The 22,486-nt window shown below is 40.7% G+C and overlaps 1 protein-coding gene and 1 long non-coding RNA gene across 3 annotated transcripts in view; one reads left to right on the top strand and one right to left on the bottom strand.

Moving 5' to 3' along the window:
- The window catches only part of LOC109723198 (putative SOS response-associated peptidase YoqW), a 56,251-nt gene continuing 35,046 nt past the window's right edge, over positions 1,282–22,486 (bottom strand). For both annotated transcript variants that reach the window (XM_020251481.1, XM_020251482.1), the window contains 2 exons: positions 22,311–22,376; positions 1,282–1,908 (listed from right to left, as the gene is read on the bottom strand). In XM_020251481.1, the coding sequence (XP_020107070.1) occupies positions 1,498–1,908; positions 22,311–22,376 (477 nt within the window). In that variant the 3' untranslated portion in view covers positions 1,282–1,497. The remainder of the gene's footprint in view (positions 1,909–22,310; positions 22,377–22,486) is intronic.
- LOC109723200 lies at positions 18,746–19,125 on the top strand. Its single transcript, XR_002219638.1, has 3 exons — positions 18,746–18,777; positions 18,876–18,953; positions 19,042–19,125. It is a non-coding gene; the product is annotated as an uncharacterized LOC109723200 (long non-coding RNA).

The raw sequence follows: 22,486 nt of genomic DNA, 5'->3' as shown, positions 1-22,486 counted from the left end.
ATAAAAATTTGAAAATAAATACTAACTGAAAAATAAGATCAACTACTCTAATTTGATTTTAAAAAAATAATAAATTCAATTGATTTAAATCGATCAACCAAATCAATCGAGACAATTCTACATCACCAACACCTTAGTGCTTCTAATAGCACCTCAGCTAGTCTCCCTCTCCTCTCTCTCTATATATAGCGAGAGAGAGCTTTGCTGGGCCACTATCAGTAGTAGCCAGCTCGATTTATTACTGATTTATTTTCGATGATAGAGCTTCCATTTGATGGACAAGAGAATGATATTAAAAAAATATAAAATTTGATTTCCAGATAGTTTCAATTATAGAGATCATGTTCAATGATGCCGATCGTTGATTTGGAAGCTCTATCATCAAAAGCAAATTGGTAGTAAACCAAGCCATTTACTACTGATGGTATTCTAGTAAAGCTCTCTCTGTAAAGCTCTCTCTCCCTATATATATAACGAGAGAGGAAAGAGAGAGAGAGAGCGGGCTAGACTTGTGTGCTTTTAGAAGCACGAAGTCTCTATGCTATCAAGTTGTTTTCGATACTGGGACTTTCAAATTGACGATCAACCATGTTAAACTTCATCTAGAGTATTTTGAAGTACGTAAAAAATAAAGTTTACGATTATTCGATATCATTTACCTAGTGATCGAAAAGGCCCAAAATCAACAATTTTAATGGTCATGATGAGCTGTTTGCAAGTTTAACGATATAGAAATATCCAAATCATATGAATTTTTGATAAAATATTCTTTATAATATATAGAATAAGATCAAATATATAGAATAAGATCAATATCTTTGATTTAAAATTTTCATGTCATATCATTACTTTTTGTAAGATTTTTATTATCAAGTGCTGATTTTGAGTCCTGTAGATTACTAGACAAAGGATATCGAAAAATCGCGAAATTTATTTTCTATATACTTTAAATACTTTAAATCAAGTGTAATGGTACCGATCATTGATTTGAAAGTCCCAGCATCGAAAACAACTTGATAGCACAAAAACCACCGTGCTTCTAAAAGCACACAAGCCAGACTCTCTCTCTCTCTCTCTCTCTCTCTATATACATATATATACACACTCGTATTTCAATGGAGGAATTAGCAATATCTTTCAATTATACTGCGGATGGATTAGAATGTGCACATAATTGGATATCTAAATAATATGCAACATATTATCTTCTCTCTCTCTCTCTTTTTTTTTTCCTTAGGAAACAATCTGGCTGTATGCTATGTTTAAGATGCGAGGAGATTCTTTAAGAAACAAATACCCTTGGTTAAAAGGTTGATGTAGAAAATATCAGAAAGTAGGAGTAAAATCTACTATAAAATTCAGGCCAAGTATGACAAGTGTACCTTTCAGGCACTAGAAACATTCTCGAACCTTCATTTTGTTTCAGGAGTGTTCACAAAACCTGTAAGTTTGCATATGATACACCAAAAGGAAGCCACTCCAGAAACCGCAAAAGATCTATTTCTTTCCAAAATAAGAAAGCAATGATGCTTGTCTTTCCCCTGCATTCTTTGTGGTTCTTTCCTTCTTTTTCGCTGGACTGCAGGGCCAGCTACTAATGTTCTCCACTTTTGGTTTGTAATCAGCTGTGATTTCCTCAAATTCTCGCTTGATGCCACAAATTTCTTGCTGTCCAGTTTCCATCTTTGGCGAGGCGAAGTCATCAGACTGCACAGTCTTTTCATCCTTTTTAGGTTCCTCATATTCATTAGAGAGATGTTCCCCTTTCACACTACAAGTCGAATAATGAGTTTGGGATAATTCACTGGAGGGTTTCTGGGTTCCTCCTTTCTCTGACTGATCAGCAGCAGCAGGCTTCAATGTGAAGAACATTGATATAAGCTTGTCACCTGTCGGTTTCAGCTGTATCTACATGTGCAGAATTAACAAATAGTAAGATATATCCATATCAGCAGTTTACATACTTGAATAATCAAAGTAACTTTCCAAAAATTATTTATTACAAAGATGTTGCTTTTAGTTCCTGGCCTTTAGTATCTTTCTCACAAATCTAACCAAGTCAAAATTGATAAGAGGTGCAATATGTTTTTTTTTTATTAAACAGGGGTGAACCCTATTTTAGAGAAGGTACATCGACGGCAAACCGAAGGAAGTGGAAACAAAAACTCGACCCTACTCGACTATAACCGCTAAGGCAAGATAGTAGAATACCAGGAAAGAAAATGAAAATCACATGCTGGCAATGCCACAAGAGAGGTGCAATATGTTCAAATTGATACAGCGGATGTTTGGCCAGATTTTGTGGCCCTAAAAACGTGTTTTTTGAAATAATAGCCCTTTTGGATATTCAAAGCCCGATGGGCTTCTTTACTGTGGTCCACAATTAATGCAGTTCCTAAAGAAAACGCATAAGCTCTAAAAGGAAAGCTTCAGCGTATCAAAAGAAAAGGCGGATCGCACATTGTAAGCATAAAATTTTTAAAATAATGACTAAAATACCCCAAAACAAAATATAAAATTCTTCTCGATACTTCAAACAAAATTTCCCAACTATTTTTTCATCTTCAACACTAGTCCTCCATGCCACCGCTGAATCCTACATCAACACTACTGCTTCCTCCACTGCCTCAACCACCTCTTCCGGCACCTCCTTCGCCTCTAGCAACGCCTCAGCCGACAACGCCGACGGCACCGCCATCCTCGCCTCCACCACCACCGCCTCCGCTTTTGCCTCTGCCTATACCGATATTCCGACAACGCTGCCGCCACCAGTGCCGCAGCTGCCGGAGGAGGAGAAAGAGGAAAGGCAGCAGTGGGAGGCATACTGGGAGGTGGTTGGCGACGAGAATGGCAGGGTTGCCGAAGAAGTAGGCGGCGGTAGAATCGGCGAGGATGCCAGAGACGGAGACAACATAGGGTAGCAGCAGCAGAGGCCGCCGATGTAGCGTACTGGATTTTTGCAAATGGGTTGTGAGTTGATGGTCAAAAAGTCTGTAGAGTGCTAAACTGAGTGGAAGCCGTTTTGGCTTGAAATGGAAGCGAAAAGTTGAAATCTGCTGAAACAGAAGCTTCAAGCAGTTCCAGATGCCCGGATGTTGTTTACGGCGCTCGGAAGCAGCGAGCTGAGCAGGGAGTAGTTTTGTATCCCAGTACCGGACGCCCGAATTGCACTGTCGCAGCCCAGAGAGTAGGTGAGATTAATTTGACTGTGGCAGTGGCACATGGCTCTGCCATAGTGATTTAACAGGAGTTTCGGATGCAGGACCGAGCGTCTGAATGTTTCCGGGCGTAGTTACGATGGATTCGGACGCTGATCCGGGTGCCCAGAATCTTTGCGGGCACAGCTACAAGGGTTCGGGTGTAGCATTGCAGTAGGGAGTGCCCGAAAGTTCTTAGTTGCGAGGTTTCAAATGCCCGAATGATGGTTCCAGGCGCCCGCAAGTTGGCTTTCGGGCTGAGGTTGATTTATTTGAAATTCTAAGGGGTTTTTTGCTTTTTGGCTTCCTGTCTATATATAGAAGTGGGATATTTGGCTTATTTCCTTTACACGCCTAGACCCCTCTAAGCATCCTCCTTGTCTTCTTTTACTTTCCTTCCATAATTGGAGCTCTAGCTGAGAAAGAGTCAGAGGTGTTTGTCTTCCTCACTTTTGGTGTGCTAAGGATCTTGGAGGCACTCGAGGCTAAGGAGAGTCCTGTTGTGGAGGTTGAGTTGGTCTACCCTTTACAACTGGGATTTGAGGTAGGTAGTAGTGTTAGAATTCTGATTGTGATTTGGGATCTTTCTCGAGATTTTCTTTTGTAGATTTGGATTTAGCAGTAGATTTTTATGCTTGATTTTTAGGAGTGATTTTTTTAGGTTTTTCTCCTGTCGGACTTCTCGTGTTGTTGTGGAGGGAGGAGTTGGGCGTGCTATCCTTGACATTTTCCTTCCTTGTAGTAGCACATTCAGATGGGTTCCATGTCACCGAAAAGGGCAAACTCACTGTTATGTCTTATTTCTTTGCATATTAGATATGTTGTGATTTCTACTGATTTGTGTAGTGATAGTATTGATCACGTTAGGAGATTTGTGTGGGACGTTATATGATCATGCAAGGAGATTTCTCGTCAGATTTGGTGCTGCTACTATGTTGATCCATGTATTGATGCTTTTATTCTTCCACTGTTTGAGAGTGTGACATGCATATATATACAGAAAGAGAGAGAGACACAGTAGGGCTACTATACTCTTATGGTTATAAAGCAATTCGTACTCATAAATTGTTTTGATGAAGGAGCTTCCGAATTGATAAATCCTTACCATTTAATATAATCTAGAACATTTGAAGCTTCTAAAAAATAAATTTCATAACTTTTTGAAATTATAATAAAGTCCATCAAGTGGGCATAAAATAAACAGTCAAAATAAAACGACTCTCTAAAAAAGAGGATCGGATACTTCAATTTAAAATCAGAGTTATTGATCTTTATCTAGATAGTGAATAGAATTTAAAATTCAACCGATTTCAATTCCTTTTCCTTTCCATCATTAAACTAGCAACTATTCCATACTGACTGTTAAAAATTGTTAACTTTGAAATCTTTTGATTGTAAGGTAAATGATGTCAAAAAATTATGAAATTTGATTTCTAAAAGTTTCAAATGCTCTAAATAATGTTTAACAATATGGATCATAAATTCGAAAGCTTTATCATCGAAAACAACTTATAAGTATGAAAGCGATCGAACTCGTAAGAGTACAGTAGCCAGAATCTATATATTCATGTATGATCGCATTCGTACTTATAAGTCATTTTCAATGATAGAGCTTCCGAATCGACAATCCATATCGTTAAACATTATCTAGAGCATATGAGACTTCTAGAAATCAAATTTTGTAATTTTTCGACATCATTTACCTTATGATCAAAAGATCTCAAAATTGACAACTTTTAATGGCCGGTATGGAATAGTTGCTAGTTTAACGGTGTAGAAAAATCGAAATCGGTTGAATTATTAATAGAAAATTCTATTCACTATCTAGATAAAAATCAATAACTCTGATCTTAGATTGAAGTATCCGATCCTCCATTTTTAGGATGTCGTTCAATTTTGATCAGTCATTTTATGCCCGTTTGATAGACTTTAGTATAATTTTGAAAAATTACGAAATTCATTTTCTATGAGTTTCAAATGCTCTATATCTTGTTTAACAGTGTGGATCGTCGATTGAAAAGCTCCATCATCGAAAATAACTTATGAGTACGAAGGGCTCTATACTCATAAGAGTATAGTAGCCTTTCTCTCTCTCTCTCTCTCTATATATATATATGATTATATGTTGGTATATGTCTAACCGTGGGTGATGCAACGATGAAGGTCCCGTAATTGGAAAAACGATCAACCACCACCAGAATGGACCCAAGGTCCCCCACCTTTGGCAAGGCGGAGATGAAGTCCATAGAGATACTTTCGCACGAACGGCTAGGCACGAGCAAAGGCTTGAGGTGTCCGCTAGGTCGCTAGTGCTCAACTTTATCTTATTGACACACCAAGCAGGTTTGCACGTAGGCCTATGCGCCTTCGTGCATCCGCTGCCAAAAGTAGGCGGCCTCGAGCAACGCCAGGGTCTGCTTCTGACTCGGATAGCCCACCCACTTGGAGTCAAGGCAGTCCTTGATGAGCTCGCGACGAAGATTGCCCCACATGGGCATGTACACCGGTAGCCCCTTGGCGAGGAGCAGCCCGTCGCGTAGCCAAAACCTTCGCGTTTTGTCCTCCTTGACAAGCTGCACCAAATTTTGAGCGATTGGGTCCTCATTGGTTCCTGAACGAAATTGATCGCAGAGCGTCCCGCGGAGTTGCCATACAGCCGCTAGTTCAACTTTGCAGCTGAGTGCATCGGCCACGCAATTTTCCTTCCCGAGCTTGTATTGCATCTCCATGTCAAACTCCGCCAAGAAATCCTGCCACCTCGCCTGCTTAGGCGACAGCTTCTTTTGTAATTGGAAGTAGCTCGTGGCGACATTGTCGATGCGCACCACAAACTCGCTCCCAAGCAAATATTGTCGCCAGGTTCACAAGCAATGCACCACAGTGGTCATCTCCTTCTCCTAGACGGTGTAGCGCCGCTCGGTGTCATTGAGCTTGCGGCTTTCATAGGCGATGAGGTGTCCATTCTGCATGACACCGCCAATAGCAAAGTCTGAGACACCAATGTGTAACTCAAAGGTGCGACTGCAACTAGGTAGTCGCAACACTGGATCCTCCATCACCGCTCGCTCGAGGTCCTCGAATGCCTCCGCGCATTGAGAGGTCCAAAACCACTAGGCTTCTTCAGCAAATCCGTCAGCAGGGCTGCTCTATCAGAGTACCCGGCAATGAAGCGGCGATAGTAGTTTGACGAGCCCAAGGAAGGACCGCATCTCAGACAACGTTGTTGGATTCTCCCACTTGCAAATGGCTCGAACCTTCCGCTTGTCTATGCGAATCAAGCCCTGGCCTATCAAGTGGCCAAGAAAGTGCATCTCTTCCTTCGCGAATATGCACTTCTCCTTCTCGACTCCTTCCGCAATCCACACTTGATAGTACCCAAAGTAAAGGTCGAGTTTGGTGAAGTACTTCGCTGTGCCCAACTGGTCGAAAAGATCTACAACCAAAGGAATATGGTACTTGTTTTTTACCGTTACCTTGTTGAGCGCCCTGTAATCGATACAAAGCCGCAAGCTTCCGTCACTCTTCCGTTGGAACAAAACTGGTGCTCCATAAAGTGCGTTCGACGGTTAAACAAAACCGACATCGAGGAGCTCTTTCAACTGCTTCTGTAGCTCCTCGAGCTCTAGCGGGGCCATTCTGTATGGCATTTTCGTTGGCGATTTGGCTCTTGGCTCAAGCTCAATGGCATGATCCACCTCCAGTCCGGGTGGAAGTTGTTTAGGTATGAGGACTGAGATTTTTGCGGTGTAGATAAACCCTTTGTTGACGATGTTTTCGTGTGTAATTTAATTACATAAGCACTCGTCAAGTTTCAAAAGAAAGCGAGTTAGAATGGAGAAGTTACGCGACCTATACTAATCACTTAAAATGAATAATAACTCCGGTTTTCCGGAGAGGGCAATCAGTGGAGATAGCTTCTGGTGCGTATTGAACTCCGTTCATAGTGATCCAATAGCTCGTTTTCAATGGTGCGACTATCCTAGACCCAATGGCACTGACGGATTTGGGTTTTGATGCACAGTTTTCGAGAAAAGGGGTTTTATTGGATTTACACATATATATATGTGGTTTTTGGAAGATTGGTGAGGGGATGGACTTTGTCGCAAATCGGCGACCAAATCTGATGAAACAAAATTGTAGATTCGATGCCCCAGCCGTTCTAAACGCGCTGGCACAATCCAATCGAAAATCCGACGGACGAATCTCCGGGAATCGCATAATGTTCGTTGAGGGGTCGAAATTGGCAAAACGGAAAATCTACGAAAAGCCCAATATTTTATGTACAATTTTGCGTGATTTCAAACGTCGAGGCGCTCGTGTGCAAAATATACGCGCTGGCAGGGACTTAGCTGAAAATAATCAGCTTTGGGGGACCTTCTTGCAAAATACACCATATGTATATAAGGTGCAACTAGGGTTTCATGCACGAAACCCTAGCCCTTGTGTCCCAGCTACCTCAGCTAACCCTAGCCGTCACCAGCACTCTTCTGCCCTTGCCATGCGCGCACCCCGGCCGCCGGCGAGCAACTCCGGCCTCCGAAAATCGAGCTGGCATTGGAAACCTCCACTCGGATTTCCTCCTCTCCCGCGCACGCCGCCTAGGATATCCGTGACCACGCGCGGTCAGCCCAGACCGAACTCAGCTGAGCGCGAGGCCCACGTGCCGTCGCCACCTTAGATCGGCAGCGCCGCCCTCCTGAGTCTCCGGCAACCTTCCGCACGCCGTCTCCGTCGTCCTCGCGGGCCGCCGGCCGTCGCTCGTGCTCGCTGCGGCCGTCCAGACCCTGTGTGGGCTGAGCCAGGTATATATATATATATATATATATACATATACTCACTCCGACTATACGAAGATTTTAATGCCTCGGAAAGCATGAAGGTTTAACAAAAACTACAATCCTGAAAACTTAGCTGCTAGCAAAGGCAATCTGAAATAGATCTCATAAACTTAATAGATCTTTTATTTAAAACACTAAAAAACTATAGTAACCGGATCATTAGCTTCCCCAAGTTTTAGTTGCCGACTTTTATTTTTAGAATGTTTTACACTACTATACTGTAATTTTAAAATCTAGTTTCTATAACTAGAACAAAATATATCATATTTTTTTAAAGATAATTTTAAAGTGCACTAAACCTATAAAAATATGGCAATTTGAACGTTTGCCGAGTGATACCGATAATTTTAATAACTAAAATTCAGGAAAGCTAGTGATCCGTTTACTATAGCTTTTTAATGTTTTAAATAAAAGATCCATGAAGTTTATGAGATCTAATTTAGATTGCTTTGGTTAGCAGCTAAGTTTTCAGTGTTGTAGTTTTTATTGAATTTCATGTCTCCTGAAGCACAAAAATTGTTGTGAGGTTGGAGTGATATATATATATATAAACGTTTGCCAAATAGTGGTGGTAGTTTTAACAAAACCTAGTGATTGTTAATCATCATCTAACCCTTCAACCTCAGTTCCAGTGTCCGGTTGGTTACAAGGTATATTCCTCGGAGCGCGCTCTAACTGTCTAACGGGCTTCCCAAAAAAAGCAGAGAAAATAAATAAATAAATAAAAAAGGCTCCGGTCGGCGGAATGAGCTAGACATTAAAAAAAAAACAAAAATTATTTATTTCACACCTCGTATGACTAAAAAAGAATTATTAATAAAATAAACTTTTTTTTGTTGATGGTCCGCTGATTTGGGTTGTCCGAAGCCTTGTAATATACTCTCTCAACGATAGGTCTCTTCCACCATAGACAACAGCGACAAGTAGTCCAGTTCAGTTATTCTATCATGTCTAATAATTACGATAACGAATTGGCAAGTCTAATAATGTTACAAATTTATGCTTTTTTAATAGTATAGAAAGCGACCTTCGGACCTTGTGTAAGTCATAGTTTTGTTAAAACGTTTTACTTTTGAGATGAATAATCTCAATTATTGCCTCTTCTTAATTTAAATATGCTATTATAACTTTTTTTTCTGTTTGAATTAATGAAATCGGGGTGGCGAAACAATTATTCCTATTTAAAATCTTTTTTGAAATTGATAGTAAGGACACTAAAGTGTAAAAAAGTGAAATCATGAGATACTAAATTTTATATAGTTAAATCATAGGACACTAAAATAAAAATAGAAAAATAATAGCTAAAGTGATTAAAAAAAATAATTTAGTTACTGTTCCAATTATAATTTCCCATGATTTCACTTATAAACTATTTGGATCCACATAATAAACTTCAAAAAAAACATATATTAAATTGTTTTATAATTGCTTCTTCAACTGTATTTCTATTTTTATGTTGTTGTCCTGTGGTTGAATTATATAAAATTTGATATCTCATAATTTCACTCTTTCACGCTTTAGTATCTTTACTAAAAATTTCAAATAAGATTTAAAATAATAAAACTCGAATTGATACATAACTTTTAAAAAAATAAAATATTTATGAAAATAACAAATAATTTTAACATTCTTCCCAAAATTATTCAAATCCAAACTGAACACGAACAGTCTCATTTCAGTTACGTGATACATACTACATTACTGGCATGTTAGTTAGTAAATTAGAAGAAGAGATTAATTAAAGAATGAGGTATAAAAATATAAAAATTAAAAGATAAGGACTTAACATACTAAAACTGGCATGTTAGTTAGCAAGTAAGTAGAGGAGATTAATTAAAGAATGAGAGATAAAAATATAAAAATTAAAAGATAAGGACCTTAACAGACTGACTGGAAATAAAAAAGTGACCAGAATAGTTATAAAAAGAAAGATGATCACTTTATCTAAACTATACTTTAAATATATTGATACATGTCATTATAAGACACTATACTATTTGTTTACGTTAATTGCTAGAGAGTTATATCATATCATGATCAGGGGAGCTGGTCTAGGTTTTCAAAACAACAAACGGACCTCGATCCCGACATTTGCTCGGCTTGAGCTCGCTCGACCTCGGTCGAGCTCTAGCCGAGCGGCAGAAGATCCGGCCGAGCACAAGCCGAGCTCGAGCACTGCTCGAGCTTTTGAAACTGAGCACTAGCCGAGCTTTGAATTAGCTCGGCCGAGCACAAGCCGAACAATCGAGTTAATATATTACGATGGCTTCAAGCGACGGCGGTTTCAAGCGACGAAGTGACAGCGGCTTCAAGCGACGGCGGTTTCACAGCGGCAGCTTCACATTGATGGGACTTCTTATTTACCATCTTCATCATCAATTGTCTCCTTCAATCGTTTTTTTTATCGTTGAAATGATCAATTTTACCTCTTATTTTTACCGTCGTCGAGCCACTACTTCCTCCTCAGCAGCACCGTCCAGCTCGGCAGCCCTCCACGGGAGCGTTTCCGCGCCTGCCCGACGATCTCCTCCTGGTTCCAGCTAATCCCGTAGGACCTTCCGTTCTTTCTAGCTCTGGTTCTCCTCTAGGCTGTCTTAGATACCGAACCCCCCGCCTTCATCATTATGAAGTCGGCACCGCCTCGCCCGCCAGCTTGGTAGACCTCGCCCACTCTTTGTGCTCGGGTGATGGGTGAGGACACTCCTAGCACGCCTATTCGGTTGGGCCATGGGCAAATTGGCTATCGCCCTAATGAATTCCTCTGTTCCTGGTCGGTTCGGGTCGCCCCCGGGTCGATCGTAGTCCACCGTCGGATATGCTCAAAAAAGGAGTTAAGCAGTAAAACGACATATTCGGGAGTATCTAACTCAACAAATGTGAAGTCATTTTCAGTGGGTTATCATATTTATGGTTCATATTACATTTGTACCCTTAATTAGTTACTTTACTTTATATATATATATATATTATTATACATAATATATAAATATTATGTGTATATTAATATATATATATTATATATTTTAATATAATTATATTTTATTTATATTAGCTCGACAATAGCTCGGCTTGTGCTCGCTCGACTGGGATCGAGCACAAGCCGAGCAAATAATTTGCTCGACTTTTCTGGGATCGAGCACAAGCCGAGCAAATAATTTGCTCGACTTTTTAGGTCGAGCACAAGCCGAGCAAATGATTTGCTCGCTCGACTAGAGCTCGAGTAAAGCTCGGCTTGTGCTCGACCGAGCGCTTGTCGCTCGACCTAACGGTGGGGATTAGCCCCCAAGTTATTTTTTTTAACAGATGGGTAAATAATGAAACCCGGAAAGCGAAAGGTGTATTACCTCTTTGTGATTACGCCTCGTCTTCAGCACACAAACCTCTTTAGCACCAAGTCTGATCTTCGCTACGTAAAAGAGAGGTGTTAGTTCCCAAATACCAAAGAGGTTAACTCCCTTATTGTCTTTTTAATAATCAAAAATAACGTTTAAATAAGACAATAGAAGTTTATTTAATTCCCTACCTACGTTAAACTGAAGAAAGAGAAATATAAGACCCCGGAATAAAATCCATTGAGTTAACTTATTACTACCAGTAAATTATTAAAATGCCATACTTAATAAAGAGAGTAATCAAATTAAAAAGAAAAAAAAAGAGATATATTCCTGGGAAAACAGTCCCTGAATCTTTTTAAGACGTGTCGGGCCGAGGACCGGGTTGAGACGTTCGACTTCGCCCAACTTAGCCCTACAGTTACTCTGAGCTTAGGTCGGGTGAAACCCATTACTTCCCAACGTTTTAACGGCGGTAATACGGGATAATAGGGAGAATCTTTTTGACAGTACTCAGTATCCTTTCTGAGAACCCAAATCGAAAATACTCTCGAGTAATACACATAATTACCCACTCAATCATCCATTCAATACCACCGATCTAAGTAATATAGAGATCCGGATATTTATCACCCACACCGATTCATCTCTCTGTATTCTCTTACACATACACAAGATTAGTAGAAAAGATTCATTAACTCTCATGAATCAAAAAGACGCAATTAGAGATAGAGAGAGAAAAGAAGGAAAACGGATGAATCAGAATCCTGCGCTGCCAGACCCGATCGTTGTCCCTGTTTCCAAACAGGTAGAAACGCCTCTTTCCACCTGCGGCGTACCCGAAACGCTTATTTTTACGATTCCGACACTGTCAACCATAGTCTCGGCCAAGTTCGTTCTTTGGTACAGTTGTAAACTACGCCCTCAATAACTGTGACGCCCACTGGGAGGTTCCGTCGAGAGATTCGTCCCGTTCTCGTTCCTTGGCGACCGTTAGTGCTTCCTAAGACATGGCAACCTCCTGGCGGAACGCGACAACCTCCTGTAGTACAGCTTTTACTCACTTTCCATATGGCTTTACCGACTTAGAAAATTGAGAAAATTACTGCTTCAGGCGTCGTACCTCCTTTCGCAGCGATGACGGTACCGCTGGAAAGCTCCGCCTGAGCTTTTCGAAGTCCCGTTGAAGTGAGCAACACTGCTTCTCGCTTTCTTCGATTAATTTCTTGAGCAACCGAGCAGCGAGCTCAACTGCTCCAGCTCCTGGAGTTTTGCGCCAATTGTTAGGAACTCTTTCGCCACCGCACACCCGTACTTCGCGTCTTTCTCGGTCGAAACTTCCATACACAGGGACGCGGAGTTTTAAAGTTCCCATGAACGTTGTTTTTTCTCTAGCTGTTGAAAGACACCGTGTACCTCGAGATGTAGTTCCACGACATCGACCTGCTGTTCCTCCTTTTTCAGGTCCGGCGCAGGTACATGGAACGACTGCTAGGCTACAACACCACCACAACCGTTAAACGTCTCCAACTCTTCCTGGTTACGTTGAACTTCCGCACCTTCCTGTAACACGCGCTCGAGTTCCACGTTAAGATGGAGCTCGTGCAGCTTATAGAACGCTCCGTTGATGCTGTCGAGTTTGTGTGGCCCTGTAAGTTCCTCATACAGTTCCTTATGAGGTTCAACTACGACAGGTAATGGTTGTACCGTTTCTTTCTAGCAAATAAAAGGAAGCAACTGTCCGAGGTTGGAACCCGCTCGTTCCTCGAACACCCCGCGCTGCACTTTCTGCATCGGAGGCATTAGCGGAACCGCCTTTTTGACGGACTCGTACTCTCCTGGCTAGGTAGAACGTCATTCCGTGGGTTTCGCTCGTTCCGATTCCCACCTCCAGATGGCGGCGCTGGTCTTCCTCGCGTCCCCGACGCTCACACCCTCGCTGTGCTTCAAGTCGGTGTATCGCGCGTGTCACGGATTTAGTGCTAATCGTGCGTTTGGCCCCGATGCGGCTGGGGTTTCCTCCACTCGTGCTACAAATCGTACCCAGTTCCTAGTAGCACGAGTGAAGGCCCTCACAGCCCCACAGGAGCCTAGCAGCCTTTTTGCAGGCCTTGGGCTTTATCACGCGTCTTTTGTGTTAATTTCGAATGGCCTTGATCATCCTCGTGCCGTCCGGCCACCGCCGGCCTGCCACCCGCGCGGCCGGCCCCCTCCGACGTCAGCCAGCCTCGCCCCGACCCGTGCAAGACCGGCCGCCGCCCTCCGCCGACCAACGCGCCAACTCGCCGTGCTCAGGCATACCGAGCCGAGCCCGAGCTCCTCGTTGTCGCCGACCCGCCGCCGGCCCCCTCGCGGCCCCACTGCTGCCGTACAGTGGCCCTCGGCTCCCTTCCGCCGCGCGGGCTGCCACCCGCCGCCGCCGCGCGCCTCCAGTTTTACCCNGAGTTGCTTATTTTCACTCATGGCCCATGGCCCATTGGCCCATGAAATAAGTTCCTCTTTTTATTCCTCAAGGGCCAAATCACCTCTCTCTTTCTCTCTCTCTCGGGGGTGCTCCAGAGCGAGTAGCCATGGGCTGCGGCGGAGGCGGAGGCGGTGGGGGGATGCTGCAGCAGCGGATGCGACGACGGCGGCAGAGGTACGTGGTGCTGGTGTGCGCGGAGGAGCCCGAGCACGTGCAGAAGGCGCACGGGGCTACTTCGGCATCTTCGCGAAGCTCCTCGGCGACCACAACAATGGCAGCGATGACAATGGTGAGGAGGAGGAGAAGAAGGTGTGGGTCGCGTATAGGGCGGCGCGAGGTGAGCTCCCTCAAGAGGAAGGGGGTTTCGAGCGTTTTGAGGGTTACAATGGGTTCGTGGTGACGGGGAGCTGCAACGACGCCCACGACGACGATCCTTGGATCCGCGACCTCGTCCGCTTCCTCCAGATGCTCATCGCCCGCCGCAAGAAGGTGCTCGGCATCTGCTTCGGCCACCAGGTACGAGCTAACGAGCCGAACACGAGCCGGCTCGATTAAGTTTCGAGCCGATCACGAGCCAGAGATTTCGAGCTCGTCACGAGCTCGAGCCGAACACGAGCCGACCTTGAAGACGACAAGCCGAGCTCGAGCTGGCTCCAGCTCGCTCGAGCTCGGCTCGTTTACAGCCCTACCCCCAATGTACAAATCACAATCTTTCTATTTTATATATTTTAAAATATTAAGTTGAAAAAAATGTAAATGTGAAATTAAAATAAACTATTTGTAAATTATAATTTTTTACTAAATTATTTATAAAGCTAAATTTTAATTTTAAATAGTGATGATCAAATTTAAATACATGCTATATATATAATGATACACCAGTGCATGCGCCAACTGTTGCTTTTCAATATACCATTACTTTGTTAGCAATTACAATGTATAGACAATGTCCACCACATCAACCATAGACCCGTACCTTTCATTTATCAATTATTCCTTCAAATTCTAATCCAAACAAAAAGATCACTCTACTACTATAATTTTTTTTGTCCTATAATAAAAATTTAACATTAATTTATAAGTTCAATAGTACAAAAGCTAAACAAAATTTTTTTAAAAAAATTGGATTGAAAATTAAAACATACAATATTTTTTTAAAGAATCACTTCATGTACGGCCGTTCTAAAAAAAACTTGTGAAGAACTCCAATTTTACTAATTTTTAAAAATTTTGAATTACTCTACTTTTTGTTTTGTCTCATGGCAAAAATTTGATATTAAATTTAGGGGCAATTGCCTATATACCCCCGAAAAGTTTCCGGTTTTCTTATTTACCTCTCTTAGAAGGCTAATATTGAAAATACCCTTCTTATGTTCCAAGTCTTTCTAATATACCTCTGGAGTTAAGTCCCGTCAGTTAGCTGCCGTTATCTCTGAAAAATTACCATTTTGCCCATTCCAATATACCCTTGTACCGTAACTAACTTATCTTATATACCCTTCATATAGCAAATATTTTTCTTATTTGCCCTTCAAATATCAATTAATTAATTAAGCACGTCGGGAGCGAGCAGATGAACGGATGAGATCGATCGCAGCTAAACCAACCTTAGTGGCTGGAGGCATAGTTAGTTAATTCGGATTCGGCAAAAATTCGATATAGATATAATTCGGATAAAATTCGTCTTTTAATTTTTAAATTTGTTGAAAAATACGGCTAAAAAATGGAATCGTCAATTATTCGGATACGTGATTTATACGGGTATTATACGTTCACCAATTAAAAATTCAGGATCAAAAATTCGGCTATATAATAAATATATAATAATTAATATACTATATATATTATTATTATAATTTTTATATATAGATTAGATATATTTAAAACTATAATAAACATATATTAAATATTATAGCGTTATATATTAAAATATTAATAAATAATTACAAATTTATAAATAAAATATTATATTAATTAATATTTTCTATATATAAATAAAATACTAATATATATATATATATATATATATATATATATATATATAGAGTAGGACTGTTGTGCTCTCAGGAGCACGGAGGCCTCCGTGCTCCTGAGCTACTTTCGATGATGGAATTTTCGAATCGACGATCGGCTCCGTTAGACTTGATCTAGGGTATTTGAAGTTTCTAGAAAATAATTTTTGTGATTTTTTGATATCATTTACCTAGCAATCGAAAGGATTCAAAATCAATAATTTTTAATGGTTGATATCTGCCGTTTTCAAGTTTAACGGTGTAGAAATATTCAAATCAGATGAAATTTTGATACAAAATTCTTTATACTATCTACAACAAGATCAACATTTCTGATCGAAAATTTTAGTGCTATATCACCACTTTTTATCGGATTTTTATTTTCAGCCGTTAAAAATTATTGATTTTGAATCCTTTCGATTACTAGGTAAATGATATCAAAAAATCGCAAAAATAATTTTCTAGAAATTTCAAATACGCTAGATCAAGTCTAATGGAGCCGATAGTCGATTCGAAAATTCCATCATCGAAAACGGCTCAGGAGCACGAAGGCCTCCGTGCTCCTGAGAGCACAGCAACCCTACTATATATATATATATATATGGGTATAATGAGAGGGAGGTCCACCACGGTGGACCTCCCTCTCATCCGGTCCACGAGGCCAAACTGGCCTCGTGGACTACGCACATCCACGCTCCGGCGTCCGCAAGAGTGAGGGGGCGCCGCGGTCGGGCGTCCGCGAGAGCGAGAGGGCGCCACACTCCGGCGTCCGCAAGGGCGTGGGCATGGCGCGGTCGGGCGTGGTGGGGGAGGGGTGCTAGTTGCGGGCGACCCACAGGACCATGATCTTGCGGGCGGCGTCGATGCTCTCGTGCATGAGACGGGCGACCTTGTCCTTGGGCAGGCGCAGGCGGAGCATGCGGGCGTCGTCGGGGTGGGCGTGGGCGTGGGAGTTGAGGGAGAGGTCGGAGGAGGATTCAACAAATCCATAGACTCCCGACGCCGGCCAAGGCGGTGGAGGAGGAGGACGACGACGAGAGCGGTGGAGGAGGACGACGACGAGAGCGGCGAGAGAGGTGGTGTTGGAGGTGGAGGTGTGGGAGGTGGTGATGGTCTGGGAGGAGATGAGGCGAGGTGGAGGTGGAGGATGGTCTGGGAGGAGATGAGGCGAGGTGTAGGCGGAGGAGCCGGCGCCGAGGTTGGCGACGGTGGTGAGCCGACCAGTTGGGAGAGAAAGAGAGGATAGGTTAAGAGATTAGTATAATAAGGTAGGGACAAAATAGGTATTTTATTTAGATTTTGACTATAGTATACATTTAACCCATGTTTAACCCGAGTTAAGCTAACAGGGGATAACTGCGGGGGTATTTTGGAACAACGGTGGAACATATGAGGGGTATTTTAGAAAGAAAAAAAATAGGGGTAGATCGAATATTTCCAAACATATGAGGGGTATATAGGCAATTATCCCTTAAATTTATCCTGTGTACAAATCACAATCTTTCTACTCTATATATTTTTAAAATATTAAGTTGAAAGAACGTAACATGTACAATTAAAATAAACTATTTGTAAATTATATTTTTAAAAATTTTGAATTACTCTACTTTTTATTGTCTCGTGGCAAATATTTGATATCAAAATTTATCCGGTGTACAAATCACAATCTTTCTGCTCTATATATTTTTAAAATATTAAGTTGAAAGAACGTAACATGTACAATTAAAATAAACTATTTGTAAATTATATTTTTTAATAAATTATTTATTAAGTTAAATTTTAATTTAAAACAACGAGTATCAAATTTACACACATGCTATACATATAACGATACACCAAGTGCATGCTCTAACTTTTGCTATTCAATTTACCAATACCTTGTTCGCAATTACAATGGATAGACAATGTCCATCACATCAACCATAGACTCGTACCTTTCATTTATCAATTATTACTTTAATTTTAATCCAAACAAAAAGTTCATAATTTTTTTTGTCTCATGGTAAAAATTGAATATTAATTTATAAGTTTAATAGCATAAAAGCTAAACAAATTTTTTTTAAAAAAAATTGGATTGAAAATTGAAACATACATATTTTTTTTAAAAAAATCACTTTATGTAAAGTCGCTCTAAAAAAACTACTTGTAAAGGGGACTTGTAGCGTTCTTGAGGTTTGGACAGAATTGGCTACAGTATTAATGACTGGTCAACACGTCTGGAGAGTGTCGGACTGAGTCGGAGTCATTTCTGCACGAAATGGATGCGGAAATGGACTTGGCACACTCAAATAAGCAAAACTGGAGTTTTGCCAGATTCGGGCGCCCAGATCTGGCCTTGGGTCGCCCAGAAGTTGAGTGCAAAACTGGACAGAACTGGAAGCCAATTCGGATCCGTGTTTTGGGCATCCGGATGTGGGTTCGAAAGTTCACCTCGTGAGTGTCGTTTGCGCTGACACGTGGCTGGTGGTAGGTAAGGTCCGCCGGAGCCGGTTATGGGCGCAGCACACCGCGGCGATGGAACCGAAGCGCAGCTGTAGTACAGCCAAGAGGATTCGAACGCCCAGAAACAGGTTTTGGACGCCCGAAAGTGGGGATTTCTGCAGAGGTACCAACTTTGCAGCAATTGTTCCTGAGGCTATTTGGACCGCATCAACACCCTATAAATAGGTAAAGTGCGCCCTCTTGCTGCTCTTTTCCTCCCTTCTTCACAGAAAAGTCCACTTTAGCATTCCAACCCCTCCAAATCACTCAAATTGCATCAAAGGTCCACAAATTCAGCTTGAAGAGTGCTGATTCTGCAGTTTTCCAGCGACGACCTTCGGTGTTTTGGCTCGTGTGCGACGTAGGAAGGTCGGATTGCGGTGAAACTTGATTTGCTGGATTCTAGACTTCCAGAGGAATCCACGAAGCCTAGAATTGCAGATTTTGGTTGAGGTTAGCTTGGTCGATTCCATGTTTTTTTGGACTGCTGTTACTTTGAAGCTGAATTTGAGTTTTTGATTGTTTTTCAATGCAATTCTTGGAAGGAGCAGGATTTTGGACCTGAGATTGATACTCCATCATTATTCACTGGATTTGGAACTTGCCTCATCTGAATTGGAGATTATTAGGTGAGTTTTGACATTGGAGTTGACACAAATTTAAGCTTAAGTGCTGAAATTTGGTGAATTGATGGATTTTGATGAATTTTGGGTGTAGATCTTTCGAGTAGCTTTGTTGCTGGTTGTGGGTGATCTCGGCTGAGGCTTCCAACAATTTGTGACCTTCTTGCTGTCAGGGAATTGCTCTAGAGGTGGGTTTTCATCGGGTTACTCCTAGGTGCATGTTTAGTCGGCATGTATGATTTTCGGCTATCGTGTAGCATGTTTAGCTTAAATTCATCGATTAACATCCTGACTGTATCTGAATTTTGAAGCATGTTAAAATGAGTCATTAATTATACATGTTGGACTTGGAATTTTGACTTCGAAGAAAACGAGCGATTCGATCTGTCATATGATTCTACTACCTGATTTAGCTCTAGGAGCCGTGTTTTGTTTGTATCGCCGCTGTTTCAGCGCGGTGGATACCCGGGGTAGTTTAGAATGCATTTACGCTCGTGCTAGGATGCCGAGCTTATTTTTACAGCAGAGTCTAGGCTGTTTCAGATTGTCGAGTGCCGTCGGGGTGAACGGTGGACCCAGATTTCTGTTTTTTGTCTCAGATTGTGCCAAGGGCACGTGGGTTTGATTTCTAGACCTGTTTTGACCCTAGCCACTTGACTTTGGCTTGTTAGAGCCTGATTGAGCTCAACAGAGATACGCTACATACTCGGTTGGGTAGCTCCCACGAGTGCCACTCCGGAGACGGGCGCTGTGCTTTTGCGTTGGTGTCGTTCGTGCAGGTTGGACTTTGCTCTCCACGGACTGGTTAGTGTGGAGGTAGCTGTATAGTCGCAACCGGGCGGGACGGGTGTGCTCACAGTCCCAGGGACGAGTATGATTACAGTCCTTATTTGAGATTGAGTCTGAGTTGACATTGTTCTACGGAGGGTTAGAGTTAAAGCATGATAGTATAGCGGTATTTAGCTATAGATTTGTTCCAGCTTTCTTAACTATTCCTGCTTATCCCTGTAGACTTAGTGGGTGGACCGATGAGTTTGAGGGCGGTACCCACTGAGGACTACTTTTTGTAGTAGTTCTCACGCCTAGTTGTTACCACTGTTTTGCAGAGCCGTCACCTTCGGTTGCTGTTGTTGCTGATCTTGATCGTGGCAAGGGCATCGCGAGTTAGAGCCCTTCCAGTCGAGTCGCAGAGCTAGAGGAGCACCAGTTACAGGTAGTTGTAGTTTTTGGGTCTTTACATACAGTTGTTGTTATCTCGCCAGAGCGACTATTTGTGTACCTAGATCACATGTATGTATTGAACCACAGTTTTTATATATGGTTTATTTTCCTAGCTGCTCTATACTACTATTTGTAGTATTTTGTGATTTCAGGGGTAATTTTACTTTCGCTTCGTATACAAAGAAAATACCTATATATACGGCGGGTCTGTCAGCGAGCCCGAAAAAACGAGTAATCCGAGGCGTGACAGGACTCCAACCTAATTTTTAAATTTTTTGAATTACTCTACTTTTTTTGTCTTATGGTGAAAATCTGATATTAAATAAGTTTAACGGTTTGAAAAGTTAAATCTCGAAAAGCTATAATTTTATTCTCTTATAACTGAGAAAATAAACTGATAGAATTTGGATCAGAATTTAGGTCGCTCTAACAAGCAACTTGTAAAAGACACAAATTTTACTTTACTTTTACTAATCATTTTACTTTTTTGTAAACTTAACTTATTTGTGAAAATAAGATTTTATTTGCGTATATATATGACATAATAAAAAATATATTAAATTAGAAAAATAGTAAAAGTTCAGAGGCATGAAAGGTTTCTTGGGGTAATTTTTTTTAATTAATGGAAAAAAGGGTTGCATATATATATATATATATATATATATATGTTTATATATATATATATATATAGATATATATCGTAATATATAAAAATAAATAAACTAGAAAAATAGTAAAAGTCTAGAGACATGTAAGATTTCTTGGGATAATTTTTTTGATTAATGGAACAAAGGTTACATATTGCATAATAAATAAAAATATATATTTTAAATCAGTAAAATCGTGAAAATTTAGAGGCATGTAAGGTTTCTTGAAATAATTTTTTCTAATTAATGGAACAAAAGGTATAATTGTAATTTTATAGAACTTACTGACAAAAAGGTAGGGTGAGACGAAACCACCAAATTTATTTGCTTATAATAATAGGAATAGATATATTGGTGGGAGAAATTGTGATGTCGAAAACAGAGTGTTTGGAAAATGCGTGCCTTAGGCGCACACCTCTGCGCCTCAAGGAGCGAGGCGCGCATCTCAAACGCGCCTCGCAATATTTACGTCTAATAAGTGTAGGGTATGAGTTTTGCGGTCTTGGGTTTTTTCTCAGTATATTTTAAAATGTTAAGGAATTAAAAAAAATTTCTAATTTGAATGCTTTCTTTTCCTTTTCTCTTGCTTGTTCTCTCTTCCACCACCCAATGGCAACAAGTAGCAACAGCAAGAAGCAAGAAGCAGCAGCAAGCACTTTTAAGTTGAAGTTGAAACATAATTTTTTCTTTTTAGTTTGAGAACATTTATACATGTGATTTCTTTACTTTTTTATGGTTATTTTGTTTTTGTATGGCTATTTTGAAATTTTTTAATGTAAAACAGCCATTTAAACTAGGCTTGGTAAGAGTGTTTTATTTTTGTTTTATTTTTATTAGATGTGCATCACCTTCTTGAGCCGTGCGGCTCGCAGTGCACCTCGTGCCTTGGCTCTAAAAGGCCTTTGCACCTTTTCAAACACTCGAAAACAACATGAAAATTTACAGAAAAAATTTAAGTAAAGCCCCAAATTTTTGAAACAAAATTATATAGAAAATTTTGAAAAATTAAGATCGTTCTAATGTTTTTTGATTGTTAAGTCCATATTTTTTCATTATTAAAGTCCATGTCATTTTTAAGTCCATGTTTTTCATTATTTAAAAGTTTTATTCCTTTGAGGAAATAACAAATAAATAATTTCGCAATTTTAACAATTTTAAGAGTAAAATGATTGCCAAAGAGCGTTCTTAATGGAATCAGCTAAATGCTCTATAGCTTTTCTATACAGCGCAATACTATTTTTCGCAGCACTTATTCAACAGCACTATATTTCACAGCTTGGCCAAACAGGCTTATAATTTGTGTTATAGATAGTATAAGTTAATCTCCATGCCCTAATGCAAAAGGCCATTTTTGAAGTCCCATCACAATGACCTAATTCACAAAAATCAACCTCATACCAACAGAGTCAATGTTTGTACCTCAAGTATATTAGAAGCAAATTTTGATAACTTGAAAAGCAAACATCTTTACTGTATGGTGATTACTAGAGCATACCTCTTTGATGCACTCTGGACAATCAAAGGATCGCTTACCAACTGCAGGTGTCACAGGGTACCAAACCTAATAAAGAGTAAAAAAACTAACTAGTCAGATACATGAATGAACATGACCTAAAGAATATCAATGTAAGCAAACCAGAAAAAAGCATTGATTAATGTATTTGTTTTACA

The sequence above is a fragment of the Ananas comosus genome, linkage group 17 (genome assembly GCF_001540865.1).
Source record: "Ananas comosus cultivar F153 linkage group 17, ASM154086v1, whole genome shotgun sequence".
Taxonomy (NCBI): domain Eukaryota; kingdom Viridiplantae; phylum Streptophyta; class Magnoliopsida; order Poales; family Bromeliaceae; genus Ananas; species Ananas comosus.
This window is presented reverse-complemented; position numbering and strand designations above follow the sequence as displayed.